The sequence below is a fragment of the Dama dama genome, chromosome 3 (assembly GCF_033118175.1).
Source record: "Dama dama isolate Ldn47 chromosome 3, ASM3311817v1, whole genome shotgun sequence".
NCBI lineage: Eukaryota > Metazoa > Chordata > Mammalia > Artiodactyla > Cervidae > Dama > Dama dama.
The window spans coordinates 51,516,670-51,532,172 of NC_083683.1; the positions used below are offsets into that span (position 1 = coordinate 51,516,670).

The 15,503-nt window shown below is 37.2% G+C and overlaps 1 protein-coding gene across 2 annotated transcripts in view; it reads left to right on the forward strand.

The window, feature by feature from the left end:
* NELL2 (neural EGFL like 2) overlaps positions 1-15,503 on the forward strand; it is a 361,767-nt gene that overhangs the window by 131,876 nt on the left and 214,388 nt on the right. For both annotated transcript variants that reach the window (XM_061129495.1, XM_061129499.1), the window contains exons 11-12: positions 9,566-9,657; positions 14,858-14,960. In XM_061129495.1, the coding sequence (XP_060985478.1) occupies positions 9,566-9,657; positions 14,858-14,960 (195 nt within the window). The remainder of the gene's footprint in view (positions 1-9,565; positions 9,658-14,857; positions 14,961-15,503) is intronic.

Consider the following 15,503-nt stretch of genomic DNA (forward strand, 5'->3'; position numbering starts at 1 on the left):
AGAGTAGGTGAATTGATTACATTGTCTTTTTAAAAATAATCCATTCTATGATATATAAGGTTGGATCAAGAAAAGGTCAGGGATGGAAAGGGAGCTAAATGAAAAGAATTTCAGGACTTATCATAGTTACAATTTAGTTGTGTAGAATTAAATTAAGGACAAAGGTACTGAATTCTTCTTTCCAGCTATAGGCTTGGCGTTTTTTGCTATGATCTTCTAAATGTCCAGTTCTTGCTTTCCCAGTATCTGGCCTTTTAAACCAAAGGTTGGTCTGGTCAGGGTGTTAGGATTTTTGCTTCTGTTCTATTTTGGAAGTTATTTTTATCCTCCTTTGTCTCTTCACCCCTCACTACTGCTAGATTTGTGGTGTTTCAGAGCCTGTTCTCTTTTTGGAAGAATTGGCTACTGACCTAAATTAAGGCCCCCTACGAGAAGTACTCTTTGGTCCTGTAGAAGCCCAAGGATGTGAAATATATAGGCTAAGAAAGGAGGTTGGCACATCCACTCTCACGCTCTCATTTCCTAAACTCTAATATTAGTTTTGCAAACAACTAAATTCCCAAACAATTAATGAGATTTAGTTAAAGGAAGTAATCATGTATAATTAATGAATTTGTAAATTATTTAAACAGTCTGAAATTCTGATCATTTAAACTGCATTGACTCATAAAATTTGGTTTTATGGAGAGGAAGGAAGAAGTTTTATCATCAAATTATTTAAGCAGACTTGCATCGTGTATGTTGCCTTGTATTATTCATACTGCCTGACAGCGGCCAGCCACTTCTTCAGTAACTGGTAGACAAATCTGTTCCCATTTCAAGTATTCCATCCTTGCTCCAGTGGAACATAAGCCGCCATTTTACAGAAAAAGCAAAATATTTCTGTGAGACCCAATTTATAGAACTTTTACTAGAAGAGGCAAAATTAAAGGATAAGGCCAAATATAAAGGGGCCCATGAAGATCAGACAGGACCAATTTTCTTGTTTTCAAACTTTTCATCTAATAAGAAGCTGGAAGAACCACTTACAAAAAAATCAAAACTTTTAGAGTTTATTATCCAAGGCCAGTGCTAGATGCCAAAGATAAATTGAGACACTGTCTCCCTGTCTCATGTAGATAAGATAAAAAGTGTACAACTAACTAGAGGAAAGGAAAAATGGGTTCAGTGCCATAAAAGAGATTTAAGCACCGTAGAAGAGGGAAAATTAATTTAAAGCACCTAGTGCTCAAAACTTGTATTACAACCATATTGTTAAAAACTGACTCCAAGTGAATCCAGATTTCAGAAAAGACTCTGGGCTGGATAAATGCAGCATGGGCTGATTAGGATCTTTTAAGAATATTGAAACACTCTCAGATATTTTTGTTTGACTCCACACAGTCTTAGCCTGTTTTAAGAATACATTTATTGTGTATTTTTTTAAAGTTCTAATGAAAATATGAATATACATAGTTACATTTAATGAGATATTTTCTCATCCAACCATTTTGATTTATATATTGCCTACACATAACTATCGTGTTGACTCAAAATGAAGTAACTGCCGTTGTACATGGGATTTTTAAGACCCCTCCCAGAGGAAATCAAGATTTCAAAAAACACCATATGACAGCCACTAGTTTATACAACTATGTCCTTCAGGGACAGCTTAAACAATCTAAAGATCACTGATACCTACTGTTTTCAAAGAGAATTTTAAATAAATCATAAATTCCATTTCTCTTTAAGTGAATTATACTGGTTTTCTCCTTGATATCTATAACTTTTAGTTTTGTGTTGTATCATTTTTAAAGGTGTTGATCCCAATAGAGAAATTTAGAGTATACTTATGTGTTTTCAATTCAGTAATGAACAAGGAAAGCTATATATGTAGTGAGTGAGTGAGTGAGGAAATGTTTAGAAGTGAAATATGTCTTTTTGCTTTTATATTCTAAAATATTGTTAGATAGACTTGGGTAATTCTTTCTACAAAGCTTTTCGGAAGTTGATTTAAATCTCATTAGAGGGATCTACATTTTTTATGTTTGCATTAATGACTAATAAATCATGATTTTAATGTGTAATATATGACTGAATTTTGCTGGCTTCTTTCACTTATCCATTTCTCAATCTGTTGTATAAGTTCCTTTTCACTTTTTTTTATAACTGACGTTTTTCAAATTTGAATCTGTAGCATTTTCTGTCTTCCTATTTCTTATTTATTGTTAAAATGGGGGTGATGAAGTGAAAATAATTCACATTAACTGCTTTTGCAGATGTTCTCTTAATTATGGTGCTAAAACTGTGTAATTAGTGACACTTAATAGAGCTTTGGTAAAACATATATACTAAATGTTATAGCATCCTATTGAATTTCCCCAACTTCTAATTAATTTTCCTACCTATGGCTGAATAGGCTGTTAATTGGACAGCTCTGAGTGACATAATTCACATGATGTGAATATACCCACTCATACCAGCATATACCAGAGTCATAGTAAATTCACAGTTGACATTGGTTAATATTAATAATAATACGAATAATAAGAGTAGCAGCAGTGGTCTGGGTTAGTCTGACTTTAAGTGGGGCTCACGTGTTAATCTGAAAAGTGAGAAGCCTGTATGAATGAATGAATACCCACTCCCTAGAAACCTTGTATCTTGAAATATATATGTGTAATATACTCAGTAAATCGCTTAGATTGGATCTTTAAAGTTCACTTCAGTTCAGTCAGTCAGTCATGTCCGACTCTTTGCGACATGATGGACTGCAGCACCTTGACCCACAGAACTTGTTCCAATTCATGTCCATCGAGTCGGTGATGCCATCCTACCATCTCATCCTCTGTCACCCACTTCTCCTGTCTTCAGTCTCTCCCAGTTTCAGGGTCTTTTCGAATGAGTCAGTTCTTCTCATCAGGTGGCCAAATATAGGAGTTTCTGCTCCAGTATAATCCTTCCAATGAATATTCAGGACTGATTTCCTTTAGGATGGACTGGTTGGATCTCCTTGCAGTCCAAGGGACTCTCAAGAGTCTTCTCCAACACCACAGTTCAAAAGCATCAATTCCTGGGTGCTCAGTTTTCTTTGTAGTCCAACCCTCACATCAATACATGACTACTGGAAAAACCATAGCTTTGTGACGGACCTTTGTCAGCAAAGTTAGGTCTTTCTTTTTAAATATGCTGTCTAGGTTGGTCATAACTTTTCTTCCAGGGAGCAAGTGTCTTTAAATTCCATGGCTGCAATCACCATCTGCAGTGATTTTGGAGCCCAGGAAAATGAAGTCTGTGACTGTTTCCATTGTTTCCCCATCTATTTGCCATGAAGTGATGGGACCAGATGCCATGATCTTCTTGAATTTTGAGCATTACTTTGCTAGCATGTGAGATGAATGCAATTGTGCAGTACTTAGAACATTCTTGGGCATTGCCTTTCTTTGGGATTGGAATGGGAACTGACCTTTTCCAGTCTGTGGCCACTGCTGAATTTTCAAATTTGCTGGTGTATTGAGCTCAGCACTTTCACAGCATCATCTTTCAGGGTTTGAAATATCTCAGCTGGAATTCCATCACCTCCACTAGTTTTGTTCATAGTGATGCTTCCTAAAGCCCACTTGACTTCACACCACAGGTTGTCTGGCTCTAGATGAGTGATCACAACAAATGGTTATCTGGGTAATTAAGATCTTTTTTGTACAGTTCTTCTATGTATTCTTGCCATCTTTTCTTAATATCTTCTGCTTCTGATAGGTCCATACCGTTTCTATCCTTTATTGAGCCCATCTTTGCATGAAATGTTCCCTTGATATCTCTAATTTCCTTGAAGAGATCTCTAGTCTTTCCCAGTCTATTGTTTTCCTCTATTTTTTTTTTTTTTGCATTGATCACTTTCTTATCAATTGATCACTTTCTTATTATTGATCGCTTTCTTATTTCTCCTTGTTATTCTTTGGAACTCTGCATTCAGATGGGTATATCTTTCCTTTTCTCCTCTGCCTTTCACTTCTCTTCATTTCACAGCTATTTGTAAGGCCTCCTCAGACAACCATTTTGCCTTTCTTTTTCTTGGGGATGATTTTGATCACTGCCACCTACAAAATGCCATGAACCTCCTTCCACAGTTTTTCAGGCGCTCTGTCTATCAGATCTAATGCTCAAAATTCTCCAAGCAAGGCTTCAACAGTATGTGATCTGAGAACTTCTAGATGTTCAAGCTGGATTTAGAAAAGGCAGAGGAACCGAGATCAAATTGCCAACATCCGTTGGATCATCAAAACAGCAAGAGTTCCAGAACTCTACTTCTGCTTCATTGACTACATCAAAGCCTTTGTGTGGATCACAAAAAAACTGTGCAAAATTCTGAAAAAGATGGGAATACCAGACCACCTTTCTGAGAAATCTGTATGCAGGTCAAGAAGCAACAGTTAGAAACGGACATGGAACAACTGATTGGTTCCAAATTGGGAAAGGAGTACGTCAAGGATGTGTATTGTCACCCTGCTTATTTAACTTATATGCAGAGTACATCCTGCAAAATGCTAGGCTGGATGTAGCACAAGCTGGAATCAAGATTGCTGGGAGATATGTCAATGACCTCAGATATGCAGATGACACCACCCTTATAGCAGAAAGCCAAGAACTGAAGAGCCCCTTGATGAAAGTGAAAGAGGAGAGTGAAAAAGCTGGCTTAACACTCAGCATTCAATAACTCAAAATCATGGCATGCAGTCCCATTACTTCATGGTAAATTGATGGGGAAACAATTTAAACTGTGACACACTTTATTTTCTTGGGCTCCAAATTCATTGCAGATGATGACTGCAGCCATGGAATTTAAAGACACTTGCTCCTTGGAAGAAAAGCTTCGTAGACAGCATATTAAAAAGCAGAGACATAACTTTGCTGACAAAGGTCCATCTAGTCAAAGCTATGGTTATTCCAGTAGTCATGTATGGATGTGAGAGTTAGACCATAAATAAAGCTGAGCAGTGAAGAATTTATGCTTTTGAAGTGTGGTGTTGGAGAAGACTCTTGAGAGTCCCTTGGACAGCAAGGAAGTCAAACTAGTCAATCAAAAAGAAATCAGTCCTGAATATTCATTGGAAGGACTGATGCTGCAGCCGAAACTCCAATACTTGGTCACTGATGCAAAGAACTGGCTCATTAAAAAGACCCTGATGTTGAGAAATATTGAAGGCAAGAGGAGAAGGGGACGACAGAGGATGAGATGGTGGGATGGCATCACAGACTCAATGGACATGAGTTTGAGCAATCTCTGGGAGTTGGTGATGGACAGGGAAGCCTGGCATGCTGCTGTCCATGGGTTCACAAAGAGCTGGACACAACTGAGCAACTGAACTGAACTGAAATTGAAGTAGGGAAAACATTAGAGCATTCAGATCTTTGAAAATTCAGTCTAATTAGCACAATTCTGCTGTAAAATGGTAAATGATTTGGACATATGAATCCAGAGTTATGTCACAAGAAACTTAATGTTTTGTATACACACACACACATACACACAGACACACACACACACATCCCATAACTAGGAAAGAAATGAAGCCTCTGACTATGAACATGTGATGGCAATCATATTAAAGAAGAAACGAATACAGCAAAATGATTATTCCTTTGTTGGTTTGTTGAGGAGGTTTTTTACTTTGCACTCTGCTGGTAATGGGTGAGAAGAGAGGTGCAGTTCAGTTGGGGAATTCTAGAGACTATTGCAGGCAGTGTGGTAGCCACAGTGACCATTCTTATTTATGAGGTTTTGTCCCTGTCACCTGCTGGGACTGGCGTTGGTTAAAATTGGAGCATGAACCTGATCTGCTTTCTTTCCTCTATTTTAGCACTTGAACAGCCCAGTCTCTTCATTTTGCCTTCTCCTTGCCTATGGATCTCATTTTGATAAACGTCTGGATTTTTCTTTAAAATAGATCTGTATTTTTCTTAATGTCCCAATTTTCCCTCTTCAAATTTTATTTGCACTGGGCTCCACGCTCTCATGCTCATCCAAGCAGCCTATCTTTGCAAACCGTTTCTCTTCATGTTCTAAACTGCATTGCTGTGATAGCCAGCAGTGCTGGGGTCTGGTGATTTCTTCCTGGGAAACCCATGCTGTCAGTTCCGTCTGCCTCCTTCTCTGCTCTGCTCTGAGTCCTATAAGTTAGACTTCTGCAGACCACATTACCGTGGTCTCCTTGCCAGCAGGAAATTGGAAGGCCAGAGGAGAGAGTATGTTGTGTTTGTTCTCTACACCTTCTCTGCACCAGGCTCGGTTTCTGGGGATACCTGTGTCTTTGATGATTTCAGCTCCCACTGGACTGCCTCTCCCTTCATAACTCTGGCTCACCCTTGGGTCCCAGTAGAACCATTTCCTCTCCTTGTTCCTTAGCCCTGGGATGGTGCTGATTTGTCTCTGTTGCCAGGGTTTGGCAACTTCTACAGCCCTTATTTTTTTGCTCAGTCCGGATCCAGTTATCCCCTCCTATTTCATCAGTGAATCTCCTGTATTACATCTCAGTCATGAATGTCTCAATTATAGCACTTGAGCTTCGTTTTCACTATAGTTATTTGTGCACACATCTGTCTTCTCTCCTCAGCATTAGGGCATGAATTGTGTCTCTTTCCTGTTTGAGTCCTAGTACCTAACAGACTACCTGGCATGTTAATAGGAGATCAGTACATGCTTGTTATATGTATTAATAAATTAATATGACTTTTACTCCTGCAGTCTACTCCTGTTGCCCAGAGCTATCCTAATTGTATTTCGCGGGTTCCTTGTAGTACTTTTAGGAATGATTAGGAATATATATATATTTCTGAGTTTCTCAACATTTACTGCTAAAGAGCGTAGGGAAGGCATATCCTGATGACGTTACTAGATATTTGAAGTAAACCTCAAAATTATGGAGAATCACAGCAGTTGATCAAAAATCACTCACTTTGGATTCTCTCTAAGCTAAGCTCATCCTGTTTGTGCTCATTGCTTGAAACAGAATGAAGCAATTGTGATCTCATTCGTTTTGTTCTTCTCCCTCAGCCAAGCTCCATTTGGTGCCCTATTGTCTCACAAGTTGCCTGTTTTGAGTCTTTTGAATTAAGAGTTTAGAACAGAAGGTCCATCTGCTCTGCATGAATATTAAATTATCATAAAACTTTGTGTAAGAAGTAGCTACCCTTGTATTTTTTACAGCGTTTATTTTTCCTTCTATTCTAAGAAAAACTTGGAGCATCAGTTTTTGGTTTTATTTTTTCAACATACCTTTGGATTTGAATAGGCTGCAGTTATCAAGTTGTATAATATTGACAGAATAGGCCTAGGAACCTTTGATTGGCAGGTGCTGAAGAAGTAAGATTTTATTTATTCTCCTTATTGAAAAATATGTAGTAGTTATTGATATAATTGAACACACCATATGCCAGATCTTGTTATTTTGAGGTTATACAATCTCATAAGAAAAAAAAAACTCTTAAAAATTACACATTGGAGAGGCATGTTTTACAATCAATCAGATTCATTAAGTCAATGCACATGCTATTTTAATTCATAATATGATAGATAGTATGCAACTGATAAATCTGTAGTTTCATTTTGAATATTCATGAGTGAGCAAGCTTCAGCCAGCTTTTAAGTAATATAATTTATGCAAGTAAGTGTATTCTCTTTCAGCAAGCTTCAAAACTTTTAAACCAATTTGCCAGTAATGTATATTATGTAGTGAAATTTGTTAATAAAAGCTGAGTAAAGAGATCAGGTGAAGGATGGCATTTTAAAATGTGTATACTCTCCATTATTTAAATGTGAATCTTTTAAATAATCAGTTAACTTTTGAGCAAAGATGGAAGTTGGGTTAAATATGAATATTTGAACAACCATATATAAATATATTCAATATTATTAATAGAAGTATATCTAATTTCTTTGTTATAAATTTTATAAGTAAAGTGATACTTTTAAAGATAATGGGATGTGTAAATTCTGAAGAGAGACTTTATTCTAACTCACACAATGGAATTAAAAGGAAACGTCTACACCCATTTTGTAAAATTCTTGTAGTTATAAAGGCTTCCGAGGTAGCACTCGTGATAAAGAACCTGCCTGCCAGTGCAGGTAGACATAAAGAGTCATGGGTCCAATCCCTGGGTCGGAAAGTTCCCTTGGAGGAGGGAATGCCTACCCACTCCAGTATTCTTGCCTGGAAAGTCCCGTGGATGAATGAGCATGGTGGGCTACAGCCTGTGGGGTTGCAGAGTCGGATATGACTGAAGTGACTTAGCATGTAATTGAAAATTGGATTTAGTGAACAGGGTTAACAAATTGCTTGTGTCTTTTTCTTTTTATCAGATGACCACTTCCTCTGGTCTTTTGAAGTAACTAGTTTGGGTTGATCTAGGTGTCATGAAGTTCCAAAGCATACAACATTAAGTGCCCTTTGAAAGAAAAACAGTACAAATTTGTGTAAAAAGTTGGTTCAGAGTCATAGAAGGGAGTCTAAGCCAGAGAAGGAAGCTGAAAGTAAAGCTTAATTAGCTTCAGGGTAAATCTGTTTCTATTTAGGTGATGAATCAACATAGGTGGTGCAAAATATCCATTTCAAAACAAGCAAACAGTTTCCATTAAGTACATCTGTGTATAGTAAATATTTTGAAATTTTCAATAAATTATTTCATACCTTCTATGCATTTTATTAATTAAAAATATCTTCCCCAAGTCTGAAGTTTTGTTTTAATTTTATGTAATTGTAATGCATATAAAGGGCTTCCCTGGTAGCTCAGTGGTAAAGAACCTGTTTGCAATGCAGGAGATGTGGGTTCAATCCCTGAGTCAGGAAGACCACCTAGAGAAGGAAATGGCAACCCATTCCAGTATTCATGCCTGGGAAATCCCATAAACAGAGGAGCCTGGTGGGCTACAGTCCATGGGGTCGCAAAAGAGTCGCACACAACTTAGTGACTAAGCAGCAACAACAGCAGTGGATGCAAGGCAGGATGTGACAGTGGGTACAGTGGCGGATTAAAATCTGTCAACATCTTAAAGAGAGAGCCGTATCCATGTGTACTTATAAATAACCCCAACCCATAAAACATAAAATAAATATACATGTATGTACTGAAGGTAAAATAGTTTCTAATTTTCTGTCTTAAAATTTAAAATTCTGCTGTGGTATATAAAAAACGAACTTTTCTCATATTTGTATTGCCCCTGAATCAGTAGCTGCCTTGAGCACCTGCTTAATGTGCCCTTAAGTGCAACATCATCTAGCAGGCAAGTAACTGGCTCAGAGTCTACTTATCAGCACCCCTTTTCCAGATTTTAATTCTGACTTGCCATTACTTTCTCATTCATGTTGTACCTTATTTTCCTCTTTGAACTTAATGAGCATGAAAGTAACTTGGGCCTACAAGTTACTTATGCTGGATTAAATTTAGAATTATAGTTACTCAAACACCTTGAAAAATCGTAAGAACGTGAAATATTGAGGCAAATGATCTGAACACCTATAAGCTATTTTTTGTAACAAAACATTAAAATATATATATATATATATATATATTTGTATTTTTTATTCCAAAGCCATATGCCAATTTCAAGGACGGACGTACTTTGAAGGAGAAAGAAATACAGTCTATTCCTCTTCTGGAGTATGTGTTCTCTATGAGTGCAAGGTAAGGAAATTCTTCACGTGTGTTTTAAAATTCTTTCAGTTATGTGAACATAGTAAATGTCTCTTTAAAAATTTCACTCCTGTAATACTTTTAAGACTTCTTAGGCAAGGAGAAAATTTTTAAAAATTTAAGGTATTAATTGTAGCTCAACTGTACAGAAAATTCTAATTGTTTTTGCAATCATATAAATTAGTGATTGTAAAATCATTTTCCCAACAAATAAAAGCCCTGTTTTGTCAAATCAAAGTTTTATGAAGTTGTCTTAGTTTTCTAAATACAAATCAGCTCCTTGTTTGCTGTTTTGAAGAAAATGTAAATAAATGTAGACTCAGCCTGTTGTCATTTTGGTTTTGACTCATGTGACAAATATCACTCAGTCCAATTAAAAATAAAAGGCAATTTGCCTAATAAAAATTAGCTATTGGATGGAGATGAGACTAATATTGATCTTAATTTCTTTGGGAGAAATATTTTAATTGATTTGAAGGAAAATGCTTTATAGATGTACTACCACGGTCTCTTGAAATATGCTTCTGAAGCAAACGTGATTCATTTTAACTCTGCTTCTTGACCTAATTGAAAGAGTAAATATGTTTCATAACACTGTTCACATATAACTTTTATAAACTATCATTTTGTATTCCTTTACCATAATGTTGTATTTCAAGCCATATTATATATAAAGGAAACTGTCTACATATAAAGTTTCTGCTTTAGGGTTCATTTATATTTGATCACTAATTTTCTTCTTAAATGCCTCCTGTACTTGGTTTTGGGGGATGATTTAGTATGTTTAGATTATGTAGAAAATTAAGTGATTTACTCTGCTGGCAATACACTGAGAGAATTCATTGGATTAAATGTTGGTGAAAGAAAATTGTCAGAATTTTGCCAAGATAAATTGAATCTGAAAAAAGCCCGCTGTATACCTCAAGCATCTTAAATTGGAAGACTATGGGGATAAGCATGGAGGAGACATAAAATAGCAAAACTGTGACAGATCTGATATCCAGAATGTGAAAGCTCTGATTGGTTCTTGTTCATTATAAGGTATTCTGGCTGCTCCGTTTGGCTCTAAACCAGCTCTCTCCTGTTGTAGATTAGTTACCATCTTACAGATAAGGGAACTGGGGCATGGGAACAGAAACACAACTGCTGAAGCTAAATTTCAAGTTTGGGTTTTCTCATGAGCATCTCTTCACCAATGCTGTTTTGAGAATAGATTTAAGGGACTAGATCTGACAGACAGAGTTCCTGATGAACTATGGACGGAGGTTCATGACTTGTACAGGAGACAGGGATAAAGATCATCTTTAAGAAAAAGAAATGCAAAAAGAAAAATGGCTGCCTGAGGAGGCCTTACAAATAACTGTGAACAAAAAGGGAAGTGAAAAGAAAAGGAGAAAAGGAAAGATATACTCATTTGAATGCAGAGTTCCAAAGAATAGCAAGGAGAGATAAGAAAGCCTTCCTCAGTGATCAGTGCAAAGAAATAGAGGAAAACAACAGAATGGGAAAGACTAGAGATGTCTTCAAGAATTTTAGAGATATCAATGAACATTGCAGGCAAAGAAGGGCTCAGTAAAGCCCAGAAATGGAATGGACCTAACAGAAGCAGAAGATATTATGAAGAGGTGGCAAGAATACAAAGGAGAACTGTACAAAAAAGATCTTCATGACCCAGATAATCATGATGGTGTGATCACTCAGCTAGAGCCAGACATGCTGGAATGTGAAGTCAAGTGGGCCTTAGGAAGCATCACTATGAACAAAGCTAGTGGAGGTAATGGAATTCCAGTTGAGCTATTGCAAATCCTAAAAGGTGATGCTGTGAAAGTGCTGCACTCAATATGCCAGCAAATTTGGAAAACTCAGCAGTGGCCACAGGACTGCAAAAGGTCTGTTTTCATTCCAATCCCAAAGAAAGGTAATGCCCAAGAATGCTCAAACTACTGCACAATTGCACTTATCTCACATGCTAGTAAAGTAATGCTCAAAATTCTCCAAGCCAGGCTTCAACAGAATGTGAACCATGAACTTCCAGATATTCAAACTGGATTTAGAAAAGGCAGAGGAACCAGAGATCAAATTGCCAACATACGTTGGTCATTGAAAAATCAAGAGAGTACCAGAAAGATATCTATTTCTGCTTTATTGACTACGCCAACACCTTTGACTGTGTGGATCACAATAAACTGTGGAAAATACTGAAAGAGATGGGAATACCAGACCACCTGACCTGCCTCTTGAGAAACCTGTATGCAGGTCAGGAAGCAAAAGTTAAAACTGGACATGGACTAACAGACTGGTTCCAAATAGGAAAAGGAGTACGTCAAAGCTTTATATTGTCACCCTGCCCATTTAACTTATATGCAGAGTACATCATGAGAAATGCTGGACTGGAAGAAGCACAAGCTGGAATTAAGATTGCCGGGAGAGATATCAATAGCCTCAGATATGCAAATGACACCACCCTTATGGCAGAAAGTGGAGAAGAACTAAAGAGCTTCTTGAAGAATGTGAAAGAGGAGAGTGAAAATGTTGGCTTAAAGCTCAACATTCAGAAAACTAAGATCATGGCATCCGGTCCCATCACTTCATGGCAAATAGATGGGGGAGTAGTGGAAATAGTGTCAGACTTTATTTTTTTGGGCCCTAAGATCACTGCAGATGGTGACTGCAGCCATGAAATTAAAAGACACTTACTCCTTGGAAGAAAAGTTATGACCAACCTATACAGCATATTTAAAAACAGAGACATTACTTTGCCAACAAAGTCTGTCTAGACAAGGCTATGGTTTTTCCAGTGGTCATGTATGGATGTGAGAGTTGGACTATAAAGAAAGCTGAGCGCTGAAGAATTGATGCTTTTGAACTGTGGTGTTGGAGGAGACTCTCCAGAGTCCCTTGAACTTCAAGGAGATCCAACCAGTCCATCCTAAAGGAAATCAGTCCTGAATATTCCAATGAATATTCATTGAAAGGACTGATTTTGAAGCTGAAACTCCAACACTTGGCCACCTGATGGGAAGAACTTACTCATTTGAAAAGACCCTGATCCTGGGAAGGGTTGAAGGCGGGAGAAGAAGGGGACAACAGAGGATAAAATGGTTGGATGGCATCAGCAACTCAATGTACATTAGTTTGAGTAAACTCTGGGTGTTGGTGATGGACAGGGAGGCCTGGCGTGCTGTGGTCCATGAGGTCGCAAACTGTTGGACATGACTGAGTGACTGAACTGAACTGAACTGAGGTCCCACTATCGATACAAAGACTGGGAGCCTTGGAGTGAGATATAGAAACACCAAGGAAATCAGACAAATGTTCCATCAAGGAAGGTGGAAATTTTGTCACCTGGTTCCTAAGTAAAGTCTAACTTTGAAATATCAGCCCTAAATTTAAAAATTGAAGAGTCTCCATTTTCTGTGTGTGATCTTTTCATTTGGCAAATGTTGTCCACAATACTGATCATTATGATTTTAAAATTTTCTGAGATGGTTTCCTATTTGATTTTAAAATACCTAAAAAGTGATTTTATTTTCAATTGGGTTTGTGAAATTTCTTGGTATAGTCAACTGTCCAGGTGCTTAATAAATATTGTGTGAATGAATAAATGTTACCTTTTATTTGCTCAAACAAAAGACACCAATATACTACCCTCTCATGCTGTTGTTTCCAGTAGAAATATGATGCAAGCCACACATGTGATTTTTATTGGGCTAAACTTTCTGTATACAACCCCATATAGCCAAAATATTATCATTTCCAATGTAATCAATATAAAATTCTTAATGAAATATTTTATAGTCCTTTATAATGCTGAGTCATCAAAATCTTGCATGTGCTTTATTTACATTTACAGTGTTTGAGTAACATGTAGCTAGTGGGCGTGGATTCTACAGCACAACCCTCCCTGATCTTCATAAACTTTTGTTATTCTTCACTAAATTCTTGACATTAAGGGCTTCCACTGTTTCTTCTCCCTTTAGGCCCCTGCAAACTTTGGTATTTTACATAATTGACAGCTCTCTCGGGCTTCCATTTTCTTGGTCGTCAATTCTAGTCCTTCTTTGTTCTTTTATTGTCCGTTTTGTGACCTTGAAAATGTGTCCTGGGCAGTTTGTGAGCTTAATAGTAACACAGAAACACACTCTGGTCCTGAAAATAAGATGATCAGAATGGGTATTACTGTCACACCAAAGGAAGGATAGGGTTTGACTCCCACTGTATATGTGTCTCCTGCCACTTTCTTGATAAGAGATCATCGTGGCATGGAGAAGATCCTTTCCATCAATAAACCAGGAAGAGGGGGATATTGAAGTTATGAAAACTATTTCTTCAATAGAAGCAGTGCTTATAGAAATAACATCTAAAAACCTAAGCTACTGAGCAGTATTAAGATGGAAGACTTCCATTTGCAATGATTATTTTATTTCTTATGCATTGGTAAGCATAATACAACAGTTAATGACTTGTTCTTAAGAGAGGTTGACAGTTTAGGAGCAAGATGTTTGCTTCAAGGACGGTGCTACTCCATTTATCAAAAAAGTGTTCTGTATTTTTATTTTCTCTTAAAGTTTTATCTATTTTAGTGGCTAGGACTATAGTCATTTTGTATTAATTTATTCATTCACTCAGGAAAATTTTTTGAGTACCAATTATGTGCCAGAAAATACACGAGACATTCATGTGCGAGAGACATAAATCCTGCCCACATTTCCCTTTTTGGAAATGTTTTATGAGAGATCCACAACATTCCTTATCATACTCACTTGGTATAATCTCTTTAACAGTTCGGAAACTTTGAAATAAGAATGTTTAAAAAGTCCAGTTTTTATTTATTGTTTTTTCAAAGTGAGCTGTTAATCAGATTCAAGCTATCTTTTTGCCACAATTGTCATCTGGATGTGCAGATATGTTTTAAACTAACAGAATCTCTCAGGATAACTCTAATGTTTGGAAATTGAAGGCATGCTTCCATTCCCAAAGCTGCTTGTCCCTTTGAAAGTCTTTCTAGTTGTCATTTGATATCATTTTGCAAGTGAGTCTGTGACCTATGCAGAGGTCCTCAGGATGAAAATTTTATTCTTATGTTTGAAGAGATGTCTTTAACGCTGGATCTGGAAACTTAGGAGTTTCCAGAATTAGAAGTTAGTCCTAATTGAGAAGTTTGAAGCGTTTATTTTCTGTTGTCTAACAGGACCAGAGCATGAAGCTGGTTGAGAGTTCAGGCTGTCCCGCTCTGGACTGTCCAGAGTCGCATCAGATTACCTTGTCTCATAGCTGTTGCAAAGTCTGTAAAGGTAAGATTTTTTGGAAAGTAAGATTTACGTGCATGAGTCATTCTAGGAGGCTATTTCAACTGACAGGAAATAGAGCTTCTTATAGGGAAGTTATTTCCAAAGACTCTGGAATTAAAATTAAGATGCTCTCATGCCTTTCTGCTGGGTGTCTTGTACCTGGCTCAAGGTCTAGGTTTCTAAACTTTTCTCTGTGTATTGGTTCTGAGTCAGCATGACGTCGTTGAAAATATACAACAATGCTGAGTTATTTTATTGGGTTTTTTTTGGGGGGGGGTGGGATTTGCTTTTCTTTTCTCTTCAGCCTGTTTTATAATTGACTTAGCATAATTCCCATGTTGGCTACTTCAAATCCCTCTCTTCACAATTCCACTCTCCTTCACTGATAGGCTTCTGTATCACTGAGAAGAGAGAGGCCATCAAACATGCATTGCTTGTGTTACCTTTGTGATGATAGACCTACAACCAATAAGTAGAAGGAACTTAGATTTTTAGTTCGATATAAGAAAACAGTAAAATTTGAGATGCTCAGAAATGCAGTGGGCT